Source organism: Struthio camelus, chromosome 2, assembly GCF_040807025.1.
Source record: "Struthio camelus isolate bStrCam1 chromosome 2, bStrCam1.hap1, whole genome shotgun sequence".
NCBI classification, from domain to species: Eukaryota; Metazoa; Chordata; class Aves; order Struthioniformes; family Struthionidae; genus Struthio; species Struthio camelus.
This window is the reverse complement of record NC_090943.1, coordinates 121,575,549-121,594,439: the sequence shown is the minus strand read 5'-3', so window position 1 is coordinate 121,594,439 and position 18,891 is coordinate 121,575,549. Positions and strand designations below refer to the sequence as shown.

General features: G+C 38.6%; 1 protein-coding gene across 8 annotated transcripts; it reads right to left on the bottom strand.

Annotated features, from left to right (window-relative positions):
- Window positions 1-120: 120 nt before the first annotated feature.
- Window positions 121-17,532, bottom strand: LOC104139075 (histamine H3 receptor). Of its 8 annotated transcripts, XM_068932379.1 has the most exons (7): window positions 17,023-17,532; window positions 15,232-15,310; window positions 12,884-12,973; window positions 12,548-12,588; window positions 10,491-10,761; window positions 7,354-7,520; window positions 121-4,662 (listed from the first exon to the last, which is right to left on the bottom strand). In XM_068932379.1, the coding sequence occupies exons 4-7, from the start codon at window positions 12,572-12,574 to the stop codon at window positions 3,877-3,879; spliced, it is 1,251 nt and encodes a 416-aa protein (XP_068788480.1). In that variant the 5' UTR covers window positions 12,575-12,588; window positions 12,884-12,973; window positions 15,232-15,310; window positions 17,023-17,532; the 3' UTR covers window positions 121-3,876. The 8 variants fall into 8 exon arrangements, with proteins under 8 accessions (XP_068788480.1, XP_068788477.1, XP_068788478.1 ...); XM_068932376.1 differs by having other exon boundaries at window positions 13,279-17,532; XM_068932377.1 differs by lacking the exon at window positions 15,232-15,310.
- Window positions 17,533-18,891: the final 1,359 nt, after the last annotated feature.

The window sequence follows — 18,891 nt, the reverse complement described above, 5'->3', positions numbered from 1 at the left end:
CGCTGCGCCCAGTGCAGCCTGCTCAGGAGCCCTGGGGCTTGAAGGGGCACCACCCCCCACGCCCCCCCCCCTCCACCAGCATGGCCTGTTTGTCCTTTCCAGCATAACCACCAGGTACCTTTCCCCCTACCGGTTTGAGCTCATGTATGTGTTAGTAAATACTCCAATTGTGCCTATTCTGTGTTGCGTGGGGAGTTCAATGTATAGTTACTGATTAATTAATTGTATATTGCTACTATTGTTGTTGTTATTACTACTTTTTAATCGTTATTGCTACCAGTGATACACATTGAACTTTGTTTCTGGCTGCTAATTGTGAACCTATTCGTAAGTGACAGTGACACCTCTACTGCCACCTGAACCTTTCTTGTAGTATGGAGCACTGTGGGGACCAGAGCATGAGGATGCTCTGTGGTTGGCTCAGCCACCCCTCCCTGGCCTCCCGTGACACCTTCTTTACTTAGTCCTTGGTAGACCAAATCTAGAAACTGCCCATTTGGGGGCCCTCCAGTACAAAAAAGTCATTGATAAACTGGAGCAAGTTCAGCAGGGAGCCACCAGGATGGTCAGGGGCTGGAGGACTTGCCCTGCGAGAAGCTGCCGAGGGATCAAGGCTGTTCTGCCTGGAGATGAGAGGGCTTTGAAAGGATCTAATAGCAGCATCCCAGCACCAAAGGGGAGGTTACGGAGAAGACTGAGCCAGGCTCTTCACAACAGTGCATGGTGGGAGGCCAGAGACAACGGGCATAAGTTGAAACAAGAGAAGTTCAAGCCAGATACAAGAAAAAAAACTTTTCAACCCTGACAACAGACAAGCAGAGGAACAGGCATTCCAGAGAGGCTGTGCAGTCTCCATTCTCGGAGGTTTTCAAGACCTGACTGGCCAAAGCACTGAGCAACCTGGTCTGATCTCACAGCTGGCCCTGCCTGGAGCATGAGGTGGGGGACTGGATACTTCCTGAAGTTACTTCCTACCTGACCTATCCTATGATAAAGTGGCTAATTTGTACGTGCACGGGAGAGGTGCAGAGTTTTGGACCATGTATTACCATGATTCTAAATCTTGCTTTGGAGCCATGTCAGACATGTCGTAACAAGTAAAGACTCTCACTGACCTCAAACGACAGTCAGTCCCTTGCTTTTTAAAATTAGGGAAGAGGTCAAAGAGAACACTGCTTTTATTATTATTGTTGGTGGGGCTGAAGGAGAAACCTCTGTGGTCTCATCTTCCTTCCTCCCTGGAGAGAAAAATTATAGGCTAACATAAAGGAGATGGACACAAAAATCACTGGAGCTAAAGATCTGTCCAAAATAACAGAAAAAATTTCCTCCAATGGGTATATTCTGAGGTTATTTTAAGACCTGAGAGGGTAAGTCAGAAAAACGCTATCGCCCCCACCATGTATTTACAATAGCTATTAGACACCTGCAAAGACAGAAGGAAATGCAAGGCATGAAAAAGTGAAATGGGTGAGTGCGTGAGTGAGTGGATGGGGAGACTTTGCTTAGGAATAATTTAGCAAACAAAGCACACTTGTGTCAGTGCACGAAAGGTGCACCCAAAACCAAATACTGAACAAACATATTAGCATGACCCTGAAAACTGTCCAATAGAGTGGAGAAGACTTCTAGAATCCGCATTGGGCAAGACAGCTTTAATGCTGTTGAGTATTAACTATCCAAATGTTTGACTTACCCTGAGTGCTGGAGAGCAACAATTTATATGATTAGAAAAATATGACGATCCTTTCAAATCTACACAAGTGGTGTGACAAAATGATGTGAAATGACTACTAGGTGTAATACATACAATCTAAAAAATATTGACTTGTAGTAACTTCACCACTCTACTCTATGTGGTTTCAAATTTGCTGCCATTGTGCAATTTGCATTCATTGTGCTCCCTGACACACTCTTCCCACGCTGCAAAGTTTGGATCCTGTTTACCTAGTTAATAATTGTGAAGGCCATTTTTTCCAAAGTAATCAACCCATTCTTTATTCACAAAATGCAAGCATTTCTCTTATATCAGAATTTTTATGCTAAAAGCATAGGGATAGAAAAGCAGATAATCAAATACTTTCCCAGTTGGGCTTACCTACAGTTTCTCTGTTCAACAGATGTTTACTTAGTACACCAGCTATTCTATAAATGTTCTAAATGTTTTTTTTTTTAAGCAATACAGAAAAACAAAATGAAAAAAAATCTATGCCAGCTCCTTAACTCATGACAAAGAAAATAGCTGTGCTGAATCAATGGCCTCCTAAAACTGTACACCTCTCAGCAATCAGGTTCACAATGCTTAACACTATCCACGTGAGGCAAGAAAGCATAACAAGAATGGTGAAAAATAATGGCAAAAGACGTTTTCAGTTACACACCTTTAAACAGAATGGCATTTTAGTTTCTCAAAGTCATTAACTTTTGTGCTATGATCAAACTGTTTACATGCATTTGAATTGTGCTTACAAAGAAATACTCTGCTTTTGCAACACTTCAACAGCCAATTTCAAATTAGATTTGTATTTCAAATAAGACTTTGCAAATTGACTATTACTGTTCATTATTCTGTGCATTAGATTGGTTTATCTTTCTATATTTCATACATACATACAAAGAGGGAAGGAAATTATATAAATGGAGAGGAAAAAAAATTAACTGGTGACTCTCACTTACCCACCCATGAAAACCTTCTGGATGAGTTGCAACATCCAACACCAAGCAAGAAATTATGGCGGGTGAAAAGGATATAACCAAGCTCCATTGCCCTCTCCAGCACATCTACCTACTCCTTTCAGTGCTGCGTATTTGCCCTCATTGTTTCTAAACGGCTGCTTAAGAGACATCCGCGGTCAGCTTTCAGACAGACCTCTGTGAATCCCAATCTCCAACAGCGAATATGGCCCTTGTCCAGTGATAGAGAAAAATCAAAGCTGACAGTGGTTCAGTGACAGAGAAAAATCTGTAAAATGTCACAATAACACGACAAAGAACTGATCTAGGATAAAAATTACTCTGTCAGTTCAAATTTGTTCCAGGCATTTGGATGAAACATCTTTGCACTAGCAGGCTGTATGCCAGGTAGAGCATTGTCTATCCTCTCACAGTCAGCCAAAAGCATAAATCCAGCATGAACTTTGTATTGCTTGCTCTGCTAATTCATCAGGCATGCGATCATTTACCCAAGCCTGGCCTATCTTTTACGTAATCAAATAGCGCACAGATCTGTTACTAAAGATCACGTAAGCATGATCAAAGAGGCAGCAGCTGTCAGAAGAAAACCAGTACTGGTATAAAGAGTAACAACTATATACGCTTGTGCCAATTTCCAAAACTAATCTTAAACTTTCATAATAATGGAAACATTCTGAAAATGGTTCTAAAGTACAAACTTACGTGTATTGTGTCCTGCAAAACCAAGTACGGACAGATAATGTTAGATCAGACCATCAAATCACTTGCATATTCCTCACCGTGGGCATCGAAGGCCTACGAGGCCGGGGAGAGGGTCTTACATACGTACACAAACATATCTCCCTCAGTGAACATTATGCAGATATCTATAAAAGTTCTTTCTTTGTCCCACTTTTACATAAAAAGTAAGAAGAAAAAAAAAAAAAAAGCATTTCGAACCCACAAACAACCCCAAAAGTACAGTCAGCAAAACGTTGTTCTACTTTTCTTTGCACTAGATGGTGTTTATCTTGGCACAATACCAGCAAAAACAAAAAAAATCAGGGCAAGTACATGCCTCTACTGCACTCTCAACCAATACCATCAGTGAACAAGAGCTTTTCCTGTATTTCTGTTGAAGATATAAAAAATTAGCACTAAATAAGAGAGGAACCTTATCTGTAAGTCATTTGCTTTAACTCTCTAAAAAGAAGGCGTGTTACGTGATCTCAATGTTGAAAGCTTTTTGGGACATAATATTTTCATGAAAGCCATTCGAAACTTCATGTGACAGAGAGGGTAGAGAAATGGGTTCAAAGCAGAATTGAGCCACAAAAGCCAAAAGGTAATTTCATACAAGGAGTTATGGACACACGTTCCTTGGCAGGCTCCACGAATAATCATTAGTAACGTATACGGGGCCCAGCAGACGGCAAAGACGCACACAATTATGGCAAGCGACTTCGCAATTTTCTTGTCCTGCTGCAGTTTTGAGCTGGTCTTTGCATGGAAAGAAGCAGAAAGATCATTCTCTGGGGTTACAGAATTGCCTCTGGATGGAGGTGAGCTTTCAGTTAAAGACACTTTCTTTGGCCTCATAGAGGAAGAAACACTGTCCTCTGCTTCTGAAGACGACACTCCTTGCCTTGGCAAGAGGCAAGTTCTCCAAGACAGGCTGCTGCTCTTCGGAGGTTCACCCTCCTGCATGCTGCCATGTCTCTGGCGCTTCTGGATATTCTGGAAGATGTGCACGTTGAAATAGCTCACCAAGAGCAGCGGCACAAAGAACTCCAAGGTGGAGGCACACAGGAGGAAGTACCAGTTGCTGAAGAACTCAGCATGGCACTGCTCCTCCGCGACCACGCTGTAGCCGGCCACACGCTCCCAGAAGAGAACCGTCGGGCAGTAGAGGAGGAAGGCCAAGACCCAGATGGCCACCATCTTCACAACAGGGTTGGAGGCCGCTCCCTGCTGGACTCTGTAAGATACCTGTGAGAAAAAAAAAGAAAAATGTCATACCCTTAGAGAAACATTTGGAACTCACAAAAGTACCAGCAAAGGAGCTGAGCATGCTACTTGGTAACTTAGAGCTACAGCTATGCTGAGCAGCTGAAGCTCACCCAGGAATGTCCTCAGTTATGCTATTTATTCTGTAATTTCCCAGACATCCAGAACCTCTTCACTTCTGTATGGTCCTGAAAAACTCTATTAATCTTGCTCATGAAATACTGTGATCGATTTTAATATCTGGGATTGGAGAAGAGCACAGAAATTATGATAGATCAACTATCACCTGAAATCTATGGAGAAAAGGATATGGTTTGATTTCATCACAACCACAGCAAGGAAATATTAAGAAATCAGTTTATGACTCACAAAATGCTCAGGCTCAGAGGAGAGTGAAGACAATTGTGGCACTTCCTTCCTGTATTGGCAAAAGTAGAAGCCCTCTATATTAGACAGGTCGCCAAGAAAGACTGGAATCAGTAGACAATCTAATTTTTAAATATTATTTCCTCCTGCCGTAACGGAAAATCTATCCCACGTGTATGCTTTAACATTTCTTATTTTATTGAAATATTCTGTTTTTAACACTCACTTTACCTTGTAAACAGCTCTTAGTCTACTTTAAATGTTGAAGTTTTTTTGTCTACCCAGACTGCATTAATTTATCTTACTCTCTAGCCATAAACAAATATCTATCTTTAAAAAAATAAGAACTAATTAAATTAAGAACTAAAATCATGTCATCCAAAGTTAGAAAATGCAAGAGTTAATGCTGCCCTTCAGCCCATGTAAGAATAATACACTCTTCTAGCTCTTGGCCCCTGCATCCTTCAATGCACAGGATGATCAGTTAATGAGAAGCTAGTCAATATTTTATTTCCTCCAGATTGTTCAATATTTGTTATCTCAAGCTTTACTGAGATCCAGAACTATTATCTTCCTCATTGGGTTTCCTATGCCATTCATTAGTGTAGCATCAGTATGCTATACAAATATTAACGAATGCTTTCCTCACAACAGCATAAGGCATGATAAGCATCATTGTCCCTATTTTACCAGTAAGAGAGCAGTGAGGCAGTGCTACAGGCTTTATTTTAGATTCCATATTTTAAATGTCTGTAGCCTGAAGCATCACTGTTTTACATCTTATAGCACCATACTGGCTCAGAGCACAGCTCCACTTCACATCAACTGCAATTACGAATTTGCAGCAAAAGACCACAAGCTTCTCAAGTTAGTAGGAAGAAAACAGGAAGCTCAGTGCAGCTTCATTAAAAGTTTAGTCTGAAATGACTGGCTCCTGACCACATGCTAGTTCTGCAGAAGGTGAGATCCCAGGTCCATAAGGAACCATGGTATCTTTTGTCCTATGTTGCATATTCCCAGATTTACTCCATCCTTATTACGTAGAGGAGGAAAACAGAATGTGATCATGTCAGTAAAGACTATCATCAATGCGTAAGAACATGTAGCCCAGTTGCGTTGCAGAGACCTTCTTAATTTACATTTCTCACATTCTGAGCCCTGCAACAATATTAATATTTCTCAATATTACCAATTCTCAAACACAGGTTTTTTTGATTGTTCAGCTTTAAAATAACAACAGAAAACCTTAAAACCCTAACACTAGGGAAGAAAATAGAGATAAGGCATCAGAATAGGATTTCTGAACAAGAACCTCACAGGCTACTGACAACAGAAAAGGATGTCTGTCTTTCATCCGAGCCAAACACCAGGTAGCAGCTTAGAAATTGTGAATGTTAATATTTATCAGTGGATTTGCCAGATATCTTCTGAAGCAGGAGAATGCTAAAACTCAGGAAACACCTCTTCCCTCACTGCATATTTGTATCTCTTGTTTTCATTTCCAAGGACTTGTTTCCACCCAACTGCTTGTTTGGTAGCAAATCAGTCACCCCCTACGGTACTGCAGTTCCCTCATGTTCTCCAGTCAATCCATCCCACATCTCTTTCCATCTCCCCTTTTCCTTTTAGAAATTTATCCCAGGCCCAGGCACCTCCTTGACTTAACCTAGTTTTAATTACCACCTTTTTAATAACCAACGTCCAAGTCCTCTACACTCCAGTTACCCCTTTCCTACCTTGACCCCCACCTCCTGTAATGTAATTAGACAGTTACCATTTGGGCAGCTGCAAGGAAACACTAAAAACAAAAGCAAGGCATTTTCATTTCCCCATGTTTCAATGCCACAGCACCTACCGCAGCCAGGAAGTTGACAGAAAACATCTTATTTCTAGTATATCTAGCTTAAGTGTGAAAAAAATCTTCAAATAACTTAGTTGCCCACCTCTACCAAGTCTCTACAAAGTCTTTACAGAGTTGCATATCTAGGCAAATTTTCACACGCTAGGAAAAGCCATAGCCACGGCAACCTCTCTGCGAAAAAATGTGCCTGTTGTGGTACACTGAAGCACAAAAGTTTATCCAGAAAAGAAACAGTACAATAATGTTTTCATGTTTTCAGAATAAAAAACCTTTCCCAGCATTGCTCTCAAAAAGCTGAATTATTTCAGCTCAAACTTTTAATCCGCACAATGAAGGGCTGTTGAGCTTTTAGTATTATCGTAAACACACTGAGTTTTAAGAGAACTCTCAAAATATATTTATATATATATATATATAAAATAAATAATTAAAAATGTTCTACTTACAGCTTTTGTAACTGACAGGAAACGGTCATAGCTGATAAGGACAATATTAAACACTGAAGCTGTGCACACAAGATAGTCCATAACTAGCCAGAGTTTGCACAGGCTTCTTCCCAAGTGCCACTTCCCTGTCAGGCCATAAGGGATGTACAAAGGTATACAAAAAGCACCTACGGAAATAAACCAAATGAACATGTCATAGGCAACACTGCAGGCAGTGCTCATGAAATCATGGGAACGTTTCTGTGGTGTCTGATTAAAAACAAAATTATACATACTGGAATTTTCATGTGGAAGGCTTTGTATTCTCATGCAGACGAACACTTTACTACATACTAGGCACCAATAACATTCTTATCATTAATATTTTCTTGAAAGGCATATCATGTTTATTGCTATTCTCAAATTTACAGCATTTGATGAAAGAGAGAGTGACTGACATTGCTTTAGGTGCTGTAGTAAACACTATTCTGTATTAAGCCACTGAAATGCAAACAAAAAGGTCTTTTTTCTTCTAGTGTAATTTACTAACTGGTTTCTACAAAATACAGTCTAATTGTCATGCTTATGTCCTCTTGGAAGCATGATACGGTATCTGAAAGTGCTCCAGAATTTACTGTTACAGAAACACAATGTGGACTTCATGTTAATCTTTCAAATTATATAACCAAAAAGCTAAAGGAACTGCACAATTAATTAAAGGTACTGTCTAACATTTCTTCTGATCATAACCCTTGACCATAACCACTTTTCAGCAGTGAACTGATAGGATATTATCTATGGGAATGCACCAAGCAGTGGTAACATACATGCGTGATCAGCACCCATGGTTATCTACATTTAAGTTGTTAAATCCAAATGTTGTGAAAGTGCCAGTGTGAATTCATTTTAATGAATTTCTAGGTGGCTGTACTAGATACTTAGTTACAGTACAAACTTGTGAGGCTGAAGAGCTAACAATGTAGTTTGCTGTACTGCAGAAGGACAGCAAGCCCTAAGAATGGACAACATCAGTGCTGCAGTAAAATGGAATCGCTGCATCTGTTGAGCAACTAATACTCGCTCCTTTCATCAGAAGGTTATAGTTATATATTAATGTTCACAGGAAAAAAAAAATTGAGAATTATTTCAATTTTATATGTACTTCAAAACAGTGCATACTCATTTAACAGGTACTGAGGGTTATCTTGAGAGTTCCTATATTTCTCTAAAAATGTTACAGTTCTTGTTATTCTCCCTCTCTACTAAAAATTAAGAGATCTCCGTTCATATGCTATATGTTATAGATCCAGAAGTACAGGGATAAAGCAAAAGTTGTTGAAGGTCAAAATCATATAGATTAAATATAATAAAACAAAAGGCAAAGAGCTCTGCAAGCATAAAAAGCTCACATTTAGCAATTAGATCAAGTAGAAATTAAGGATAGTCCAGATACATCCTGAATCTAAATTATGTAGCCACATAGCTACAGATCAGTTAGTTTGACTGTAACATATGCAAAGCTTTCAACCAAACTTAGAATGAGAAACTGGACATTGAGGTAAACAGAATATCATGAAATACACTTTTACAGAAGTTAGGTAATGCAAAAGTTGAGAGGAGAAATTATTTACTTCTCAGCTAGATGCCACTATTTATTTAACGTGAGCACGATGACAGAACACCGCTCTGTCAGTTCGTTTTCTGTTCGTTGCTGGTTTTTCTCTGTCTACCACAAAGTACTCCTCTATGACAGGGGAAGAACTGCTTGGGCTGACAAAGACTCTGGTCTCAGGACACAGACAGGCAGAAGAGAGTTTGCCAACAGAAGAGGAAAGACTGAAACATGCCACAGTCAGAGGCACAACAGATTCAAAACTGCATCTACATGACTCTCTCAGCCTTGGGACAGGGACAGTATGAATTTTGACTCAGCTGCAATTCAGTGTTTTGACTCAGCAGCCCCTCTTTAGGTGCTTGGAGTACTACCATTTCCATACACAGGCTCACGGTATTCTAGAATCAGACCGGTGCTGACTAGCTAAGACAGTGCCCTCAGCAAGACTTGGGATGCAGTCAAGGAGCAGACAGCAATCTCTGTGGCACAACAAGGCAGGTATATGCTTGAAGAAGTTGTCATCCATACAGAGGAAGGGATCGAAACATTGTACAGAACGATCTGGATGTCATGAGGACTGGAATATTAAAAGCCATGCATATAACAATTTCTGATGCTGGCTATTGTAGCTATAAAACTTAAGAACAAAGGCAGCCTCTTCTGTTCTTTGAGCATCCTTTTTAATTGTATACAACATAAAAAAGGTAGAATGAAAACAGTTTCAATTATAAAAAATTCCGTTGTGATGCAGTAAGTCAGAATACAGATTTTGTGAAATATCCATGCTTGTTTAAAACCATTCTTCTGCCTATACAACATTTTAACAAACACTTTTAACAGATATGCACCGCTTCATGGAAAAAGTCAGTACATCAGTCAATCTCCAATTGCACGTCATACTAGCATTTTAACTGTACTTTTTCCTCAGTACAAGTTTCAAAAGTAACTATGTCCATACACATAAACGTATATGTAAATCATCGAACTTCCTACAAATTGTTTGACTTGTTATTTTTATTTACCTATACTAACACATATTCCTAAGGTATGACTCTAGGTAGAGCCACATACAATAAAACATTTAAAAATAGTATTCATCACTATTCAGTTAAAAACTTTAGGTGATTATCTGTATTGTGTTACAGTACAATGAACTAAAATATATCAACGATGTATGCAAGATCTGTCTGATAACATATACTGTATTTAATTTTTGAATCTAGACTTTAGTCAAGACTAGTCACAAAAAATTCCCCCTTTCTTATTCTGAATCAATGCATACACAGTAATATTTTTTCCTAAAGCAATAACATTAAGCATTATCTATTTATCCGACAAAGGATGCGTTTTGTATGATAAGGTGTTTCTGAGAAATAACAGACTGCTAAAACACTTAATGAAGTTTCCACCATTCCTTGTCCCTCCCCTAGACACACAGCTGGGAAATACTGCTCTTAGAAGAAACCACCCAGCAAAATGCACCCCTGCTTCTCTTAACATTACTAGAGAACAAACACTCCATGCCTTCACGGTTGCAACTTACCCACTGCAAAGTCAGAAATAGCAAGATTGAGAAAGAAATAATTGCTCCGATGCCTGAGGTTTCTGTCCGTTATGAAAGCAAGGATCACCAAGGCGTTCCCAAGGACTGTGATCAGAGCTAGCAACACCATAAGGACAGCCAGGAGCACCAACACACCCAGCGAAAACTCCGAGCTCGATGGCTGTGGGGACACGGTCTCGTTACACGTTCCAGTCGTTTGCAGAGCTGCAGCGCTGCTGTTGTGCATGCTGTGCGTCCAGGTCAGTTCACTCTAGGAAGAAACTCACATCTGGCAGATTTATCCAAAAGGTTAAGATTCATAAGGAATCTTAACAGGCTAGACCAGAAAGCAAATAAAAATCCAAAAAAATCTGACTTAAGAGAGGGAGTTAAACGGTTCTGATGCAAGATAAATCCTTTTTTCCTAAGATTTTCTAATTTTAATAAATAGCAATGCATCTGAAACACACAAACCTGCGTAAGAGCTACCAATAAGAAATATGTAGCATTTTCAAGCTCACTTTTACATGTAAGCTCTTCTTTATGCAACCTGATCCTTATCTGTAGAGGTCAGGAGGGCTGATTTAATACTCTTTCTCATTCTTCTGTCTCTCTCAGGAAGCGTTTTGCTTGTTAGCGCTATGGACCTCAACCTTTTCTTGAAGTTCTCTCTTATTCTGAGGTACATACCCTTATAAGAACTTAATCTATATTACACTTCTGATTTCATCCTCATTTATCTAGTGACATTGGATTTCAATAAGCCAGTCCTCCCTCTGTATTGTCTTATAGTTTTTCGCCAGTCAAAGGCATAATCAGCATTTCTGGTTTTTGGTCGTCTTTCTGCAGACCCTAGCACTGAAAACTAATATACTGTAAACACATATACAATTACTTACCATGGGAGTTAACCAGTAATGGTACAGTCCTCACAAATCGGCTGCAAAACTCCCACTGAAATCAGTGGTAAAACTCTTACCAGCCTCAGTGACACAGCATCAGTTGCTGCCTTTCTAGACTCAAGGAACAAAATATTCACTCCTTGAATGGGAGCTTTGCAATTACCTTGAATAGGGTTAGGCCTTTCTCTCCACACTGACGGGAGAAATGGTGTGCCTTCTGCAAGTGCTTAGATTTTGTATAAATAATGATACCATTTGCAGAGAGCTCTGAATATTCCCAAGTTTTAAAAAATCAATCATTTTCACCGTAGGTCCTAGAAACGCTTTCGTGTCTAATTTAATATAATCAAATTTGAAAAATTTTAGCTTCCATGTCTGCGTTTCTGTTCCCCCTGTCTGTGGGAACAAATTCATTAGCATTTGCCCAGTGCTTTTACTAAATGTTTGCATGGCAACAGTACAGAAATGCAAAACTTCATTATTCATACAAATATCTGCACAGCATACATGTCCATTTCTGCTTTAAGCTTTATTTCATTTCCAGGTACTGCTGAAAATGTTGAAAATACACTTTGGCAAAAACTACTAAGTAATGCTACTAACCTGTCTTCTGCTCGCACTACTGAAGTTGATCTACATAAAGTCATTGAGGTCTAAGTTATTATGTGGTTAAAAAAAATAAGTGGTGAGGAAAAGCCAGGTTAAATTAAGAGTTTGGCTAAGTCCACATCCTGTGTGCACCAGCAGCCAACAGCCTACAGAAGGGAGTAAGAAAATGGCAAGATATAGTAGTAACTACTGATATGCTCTCTTTGCCTCCAGTGATTTGTGGCTCAGGGTACCAAAATGGCACCAGAAATTACATTCCATTACTTTAATTCACTTTGCCTTCTAAGCAGTCACCTGCTTACCCTTAGAACTTTTGCTTCTCCATTTTATTGATAATAAAAGATATCACAGGGCTTCTATAGGCCTCTAAGGAGGGTAACAGTCCCGTCTGTGATTGCTTCTTTACATTCAAATCCAAAGAATAGCAAGAAAATTGCCACAGATACTGCCAAAACACAAATACTCTATAAACTGTACCATGCCCCAATTATACTTACACTCTCTTCCTCATACTTAATACAATCAGTGCTTTTTGACTGGTCTCACCTCCTTATCATGGCAGCAACAGCTCATTCAAAGCAACAGCCCTGCAGTAAGAAAGCAATGAACCCAGGGCAGCTTGCATGTACACACCATGCCCACTGCTAACCCTCAAAACTGCGTGCTCATAAACTGCATGTATTCTAGCAGAAAGCACATAAAAGGTTTCCTTCCTTTAGACGTGGGAGTGCTTGCCCTGAGTTGGGGGGGGGGGGGGGGAGGTCCTGTACTGGGCTCTCCATACCCAATAACACCTCCTCCCTTTTCCACTACAGAGGATGGGAAAAGATCTGTGCTCTTAAGTATTCTCTGCTACTGGGAACTTATACCGTTGATCCTTACCTTGTCCCTGAGAGGCCAGAGATGTCAGCTTGAGCACTCAGGCTTTGTAAAGACTGGCTCCTGTGACGAATCCATATACAGCCACCAGTCCTAGAAGAAAAGCATTTGTTACAATCTCCCAAAAGCCCCATTATGACCAAACTGCTGTAAAAATCTTAAGAAAGCAGAAATATCATAGATCCAAACTGTGCTCAGAAAGAATATGCTTTTATAAAAACACAAATAGATAAATCATGATGCAGAAAGCCATTGTGTGTAACAACTGCAGTTAAAACTGTAGCCTCATAATCGCAAACCCCTTACTGAATTTTTATGCGTTTTTTTCTTCAATGATAATCTACGATGAAATCATTAAAGCTAAGTTACTGAAGGGGCAGTTAAGTCACTAATCTTACTTGCAGCTACCCCACTTCAGAGTTGGAATGCTGCAGTTACAGCTCTTTGCCAAAGTTAGTATAACGGTTTGGGCCTTGCGTTTCTCTCTCAAGCTGCTACAGGTTCTCATCATATCTTAACCCAAAATTTTCAGTGGTCAGGTACTGAATTGGAACAGTATTATGGGTACTAAATAAGGATGTGGAATCTGCCCAGATAATGGCTTCCCACATAGAGTGGCCACATCCTCAGTTTTGTAGCATGCAACAGATTACCATAGTTTAACTATACAGATATCTAACAGCAGGGCTAGTCTTGTTAAGGTAAGATGTGGAAAAGAATCTAAACAGTTAATTTAAGAAAAAAATCACTTTGAATTCCTTGCTTTTGTCATCTTTATTCTCTAGCATTATTACAAGAATTAAAACACTGCCTTTAACGCAATAAAGTCCTAGAATCCCCTGGAAACATGGAAATTCTGGGCTGCACTTTTGGTTCAAGTGGATTCCCCTTGTAAGACCCCTCAGTGTCTTACTTTAGGTCTTTGCTTCAATTTCCTCCCCAAAAAAGGAAGGTAATGCTTAGCAAGTTTGTCAAAATCTGCGGGAAATTAGGCATTAATTAATAAACTACATCAGAAGAAGAATATGAGAGAGAGTCTCCAAAATACCCTTAGTCTGTTAGTTAGGATTGCTCATTTGAGAAGCAAGAAAGCCTGATTTTACAGCCTCTGAAACAAAGCAGAAGATAGGATTCATCCCATCTCAGCACTCGGACTATCAAATGGCAAAAAGAGAAACGGCACCTTCACTGTTTTTCATGGAAAACAGTAGACCTTACTGAGCGGCTTAAATTCAAGAGTGCTTTCTAGGAGTATATAGGTACCTAATTCCCCTCCATCTCCCTCCCTCAAAATGTCTTCTGGAGCTAACTATCTAGTTTCTCAAAATCTTAGGTATCTTATTCTTAGAAATCTTACTCTTCCATACTATGCTTGGAAAGTCTGCATGCAGCAGGGCACCTCAAAACATGAATGCTACACTCCTGTGCCTTGTGAATATACCTCCAATATCACAGATCTATTTTAAGTCATGAAGTCATTTAACTAATTTGTTCACATCCAGAACATAATCTCTGCTAGTCAGTATTGTTTTTCAAAAACATCAGCAGCGTAAGTGAAGTTTAAGAGCAGATCCGTTAAATAAGTTTTTGGCATAATTTTGTTGTGTTTTGTAGAATTTTGTTGTGTGGCTGTAACTATGACTAAATCAGTCTATAAAGCTATTGTCCAGCTAGGAAAACATCTGAATAAAGTGCTGATTTTCTACTGGAGTCAGGGCAGCACACAAAGAGTTTGATGATAATTTTATAAAAATGTATGACATTTTTACTCACATAGACATGCTAGACAATAAATTCATGAGAACAGATCGATACACTGAAGGGATCCACAGGTAAATGTTACATCTTTCTCTTCCCTTTTTTCTTCATCAGGCTTTTAACAAGAATGTGTAGGAAACAGTAAAAGAACCACCCTGAATTATCTGCTTATTATTCAGGCTTTACAAAAATCAAGATATTACAAATAGTCCAAAATAGCTATGCTGCAACTAGAGAGGCATTTATGTTCATTTTTAAAAGTCAGAGACAGTATGTTTTAAATAAAACAAGTGATCTTTTCATACGTCAGCATGGAATAATTCTAGATTTATGGCAACACGTTTAGATGAAACGTTCTGTGTCATCACCACTTGAAGAGAAGAGCTATAGAAGTTCTTTTCCATTTCTCAGCTGCCTTGAATTTATTCAGACTCTTCTACAGAGATTCATGTTTTACACAGAAACCATCTGGCAGCTCTTCAGAAGATATTTTGCTAACAAAATCCTCTTACCAGAGACCAGATATAAACTCCTGCTACTGCTCCACTCACTTCAGTTGGACCAGCATGAAAAATTAACCATTCTGATACTACCTTGTAGGATTCTGGGGTTCTGTAAAGGTTAATCAGGTTTCAGTTGCATTCTGATACATTGCCTGAAGAGCAAAGTGAACTGTAAAACAGAGACAGGACAGAATAGAATGGCAGAAAAGATGAAAGTGACAATCCACGTTTTTCTGCTATTGTTCGATTATTTAGGGACATATTTTTATGACAGGCAACTGTATTTTAAGTGTGGATTAACGCTACAGTCTTTCTCCTGCTTTTTCAGCTAATGAAATTTATAATTATTTCACAAATAGGGGATGTGTACACAACCTATCCTGTCTTAAACCAATACATAATATTTGGAAACAAACTCACTGTTAAACTGCTCCTTTTGTTTTTTAACAGTATAAATTATATTAAGACATTAATTTTAAAATTAAATTTGCTTCAAATCCTTCTCATTATCTTTTCTTTGCTTGATCCTACATGCTAGTTCATATATACAAAATTTGATTAATACAACCTCAATCCTCCTCAAGCTGCATTGTTAATTCCTGGGCTAAAGAGCTTTGTGCTCTATGGCAATTTAGTCGATTTTCAATGTATTCCTTTAGACTCTTATTTAAGAAAAACTTTTATTTGCAGTAAAATATTAAACCATCATAGTTTACATTGATACATTGATTAGATGGCTACATTGTTTAGTAGTAGGAGTTCAGTATTTATGAAATGTGTTTAATAGGAATACGGGCTCCTATAAAACTCTCCAAGTTAAAGATCAGACTTCTTTGTAAACAAAGACTGACCCCATCCTTGTTACCTGGTAAGGGAGTAAGCTGTGCCAAATCTAAAAGAGATCTCCTGTCAGCACACTTTAGCTAACATAGAGTGAAAACATTCCCACAGTCAGAGGTAGTTTGGCTGACTCTGCTTTAACCCAGTTTCACCACAGAAACCTGCAAAACCAGTGATACATACGTAAGAGAAAGGACAAAGCGTTCTTTCTCTTCTCTGTATAGAGGCATACTGAGGGTCAAACTTCTAATATCCATAAACTTTACCCAAAAATGAGAAATTGTCAACACCATAAAATTAAATGACTATTAGTTATCAAAATAACAGGGTTATCATGACTACAAACAGTCATCTACTTTGTATCTATCATCTGTAATTATCAACAGCTAGATCGGTGCTAAATTTTTTGATCCCGATGCTTAACGACCACTGCTGCTCCTACATTCTCTCCCTAACAAAGCAGGAGCAATGGTATTCAGTGAAAAGACAGGACACAGCCTTCCTGAAGGACAACTACTAATGAAAGTACAACAAGAATAGCAGATTCTTTACAGCATGAAGTATACTGACACACTGCGCTCAAAGGTAAGCACTAAATCCAGTGTTGCAAAACTCTTCTGGAAAGCCACATGCAGAACTTGTTCTTAGAATAAAGGAAGTTTAAACTTAGCAAATGCTTAAAAACAAAAAAAAAGGAAGAGAATGCAACTTCTCTAACCAAATGTGTCCACAGGAAGGATAGCTAGCCAGCAGTTTGTATTCTCTCTGAAAGAAAAGGTGTGAAAATACAAACACAATTCTGCTTCTATGACCTGCTTCTAGAGGTTTGTTACTAGCCATCCTAAGTTACTGTGTTTTGATTTTGCTTATCAATTAGATGACGTATGTGAGTTTATTTCATTAAGGCAGCAACCGGTTACCAAAAACATGTATCTTGCATTTGGGGGGTTTCATTTTCACCATCATGCATAATTAGAATAAGAGATTTTTGAGAACAAGGATCAGTATTTCTGAAAAAACAGAGACCTAGCTTTCACGTACCTCAGGTTGAACATCCAAAAGCTAAGACCTTCAGAATCACTGTCGATGCTGAGTGTTCAAACTTCAAGGGTGCTCTTTGGAGAGAGAATACACGTTACCATGACTGAAATGGAATCAATGGCAGCTGTAGTAGAACATCTAGCAATCAATCTGCTTTTTTTCTTAATTAATTGTGACAATCGCAAACTCTCAGGAAAGCATCAGAAACTTTGGAATATTTAAGTAGGTAAAATACTGCAAGCGAATGGCAAAATTTTTACTCTTATGAACAAAAAATAGTTGTATCACCCAAGAAATACTAAGACTTTTACATAAGGTAGTATACAGACCTTCTTCCCTGGGAGGAATGCCTTTTTGTAATTACAAGCACAGATGTTTGACTGACCACAAAAGAGCTTAACAGTGTGAACAAGGAAACGTAGCTGCATAACATTGTTTCAATAAATCACTGCACGATCTGTCTCCCAGAGAATCTATGGTAAAAGCTTTTTTTTTTTTTTTTTAAATATATTTCAGTAACCTTAGTTACTAAAATCCCTATACCACTAGTATACTATACTTACCTTGGCATACCATACTACACCTTTACTATATTCAGTACCATTTTAAGTTACTGAAACTGTTAAGAAATATCTCTTGCTATATGAAACACTGCAATAATTACTTTCATTAGATGAAGTCTACCTTTGGAAAGGTTTCCTGAAGTAGCTGTACTGTAAAACTATAATGAACAAATGACATGTAAAAAATATTGGCAAAAAGATGTATACCAGATTGATGGTCATATAAGCAAGTCTTACAAATACACTTTTAAATTATGCAACTATACTGTATCTTTTGCTACTACACAAATGTCATTAAAAATTATCACAGCCCTAACTGCCATTACTATACAAGAAAAATAGGTAAGGTATACCTGAACTAAGAAGGCATCTGACTCAAATGCTAATCATTAAAGATCATCCATTTTAGAAATTAATTTGAAAAAAAAAAAAAATTAGATCATTTAGTCCGTCCTCTGCAAGTGAAAGATACCATGGCAATGTAAAAAGAACAAAACAAAACAAAAAAACCCACAACATTTTAATCTCATCTAAACATCAAGATAACGATTTACTGCCAGAAATGGCCTGTTAAATTTTTCTGTAATGCATTAGAGAAAAGTCTGGAAACTATTAATAAAAGAGAAGAAAAATGCAAGTGTTTGTGATTGTATTTTTAACATTTGCATTTTTTCCCACTCTACATCACTACAACCCATATCAGAATGTGTATTAACATTCACTACTAGCTGTAACACTGTGATTTCAAAATCTCCATATTCTTTGTTGAAATCACCGGTTCCCTTAATTACAGGACACTTATCCTCAGCGGGTCAACAACATCTCAAGAGTCTGACACACTCAGCATGCTCCTTAAGGAAATTTTGAAGCAGTAGCTTTACATTTCTGTAGTTCACCACCCATGCGCAGCCTTCCTTTATGTCACCGAGCAGTTTCTACCAGACATGACTGAGAACCATGTAGGCAGCTCCAGGCTCTCCAAGGCCATATAGCATTGGGTCATCTGCTTTCCTTTTAGGTACTGAAAACTTCAAAAACCAGGTCACTTGCAGGATGTTAATGGCTTCAGTCTCACCCTCAAAACAAGAAAGTAGGGTCTCAAGTTTCAGTACAAGGCAGGCGTTTGAGTTCCAACCCAATAATAGAGAGGATAGATAATCCACATTTTAATCAATCATTCATAGTTGAGGGGGAAAAAAATGATTCTGGATGCTGTAACGCCCTCATAGCAAGGAGCTGAAATATATACTACAGAAAACTCATTCGTCTAAGCTCTACACTTCAGAATAACTGAAGAAATGACAGA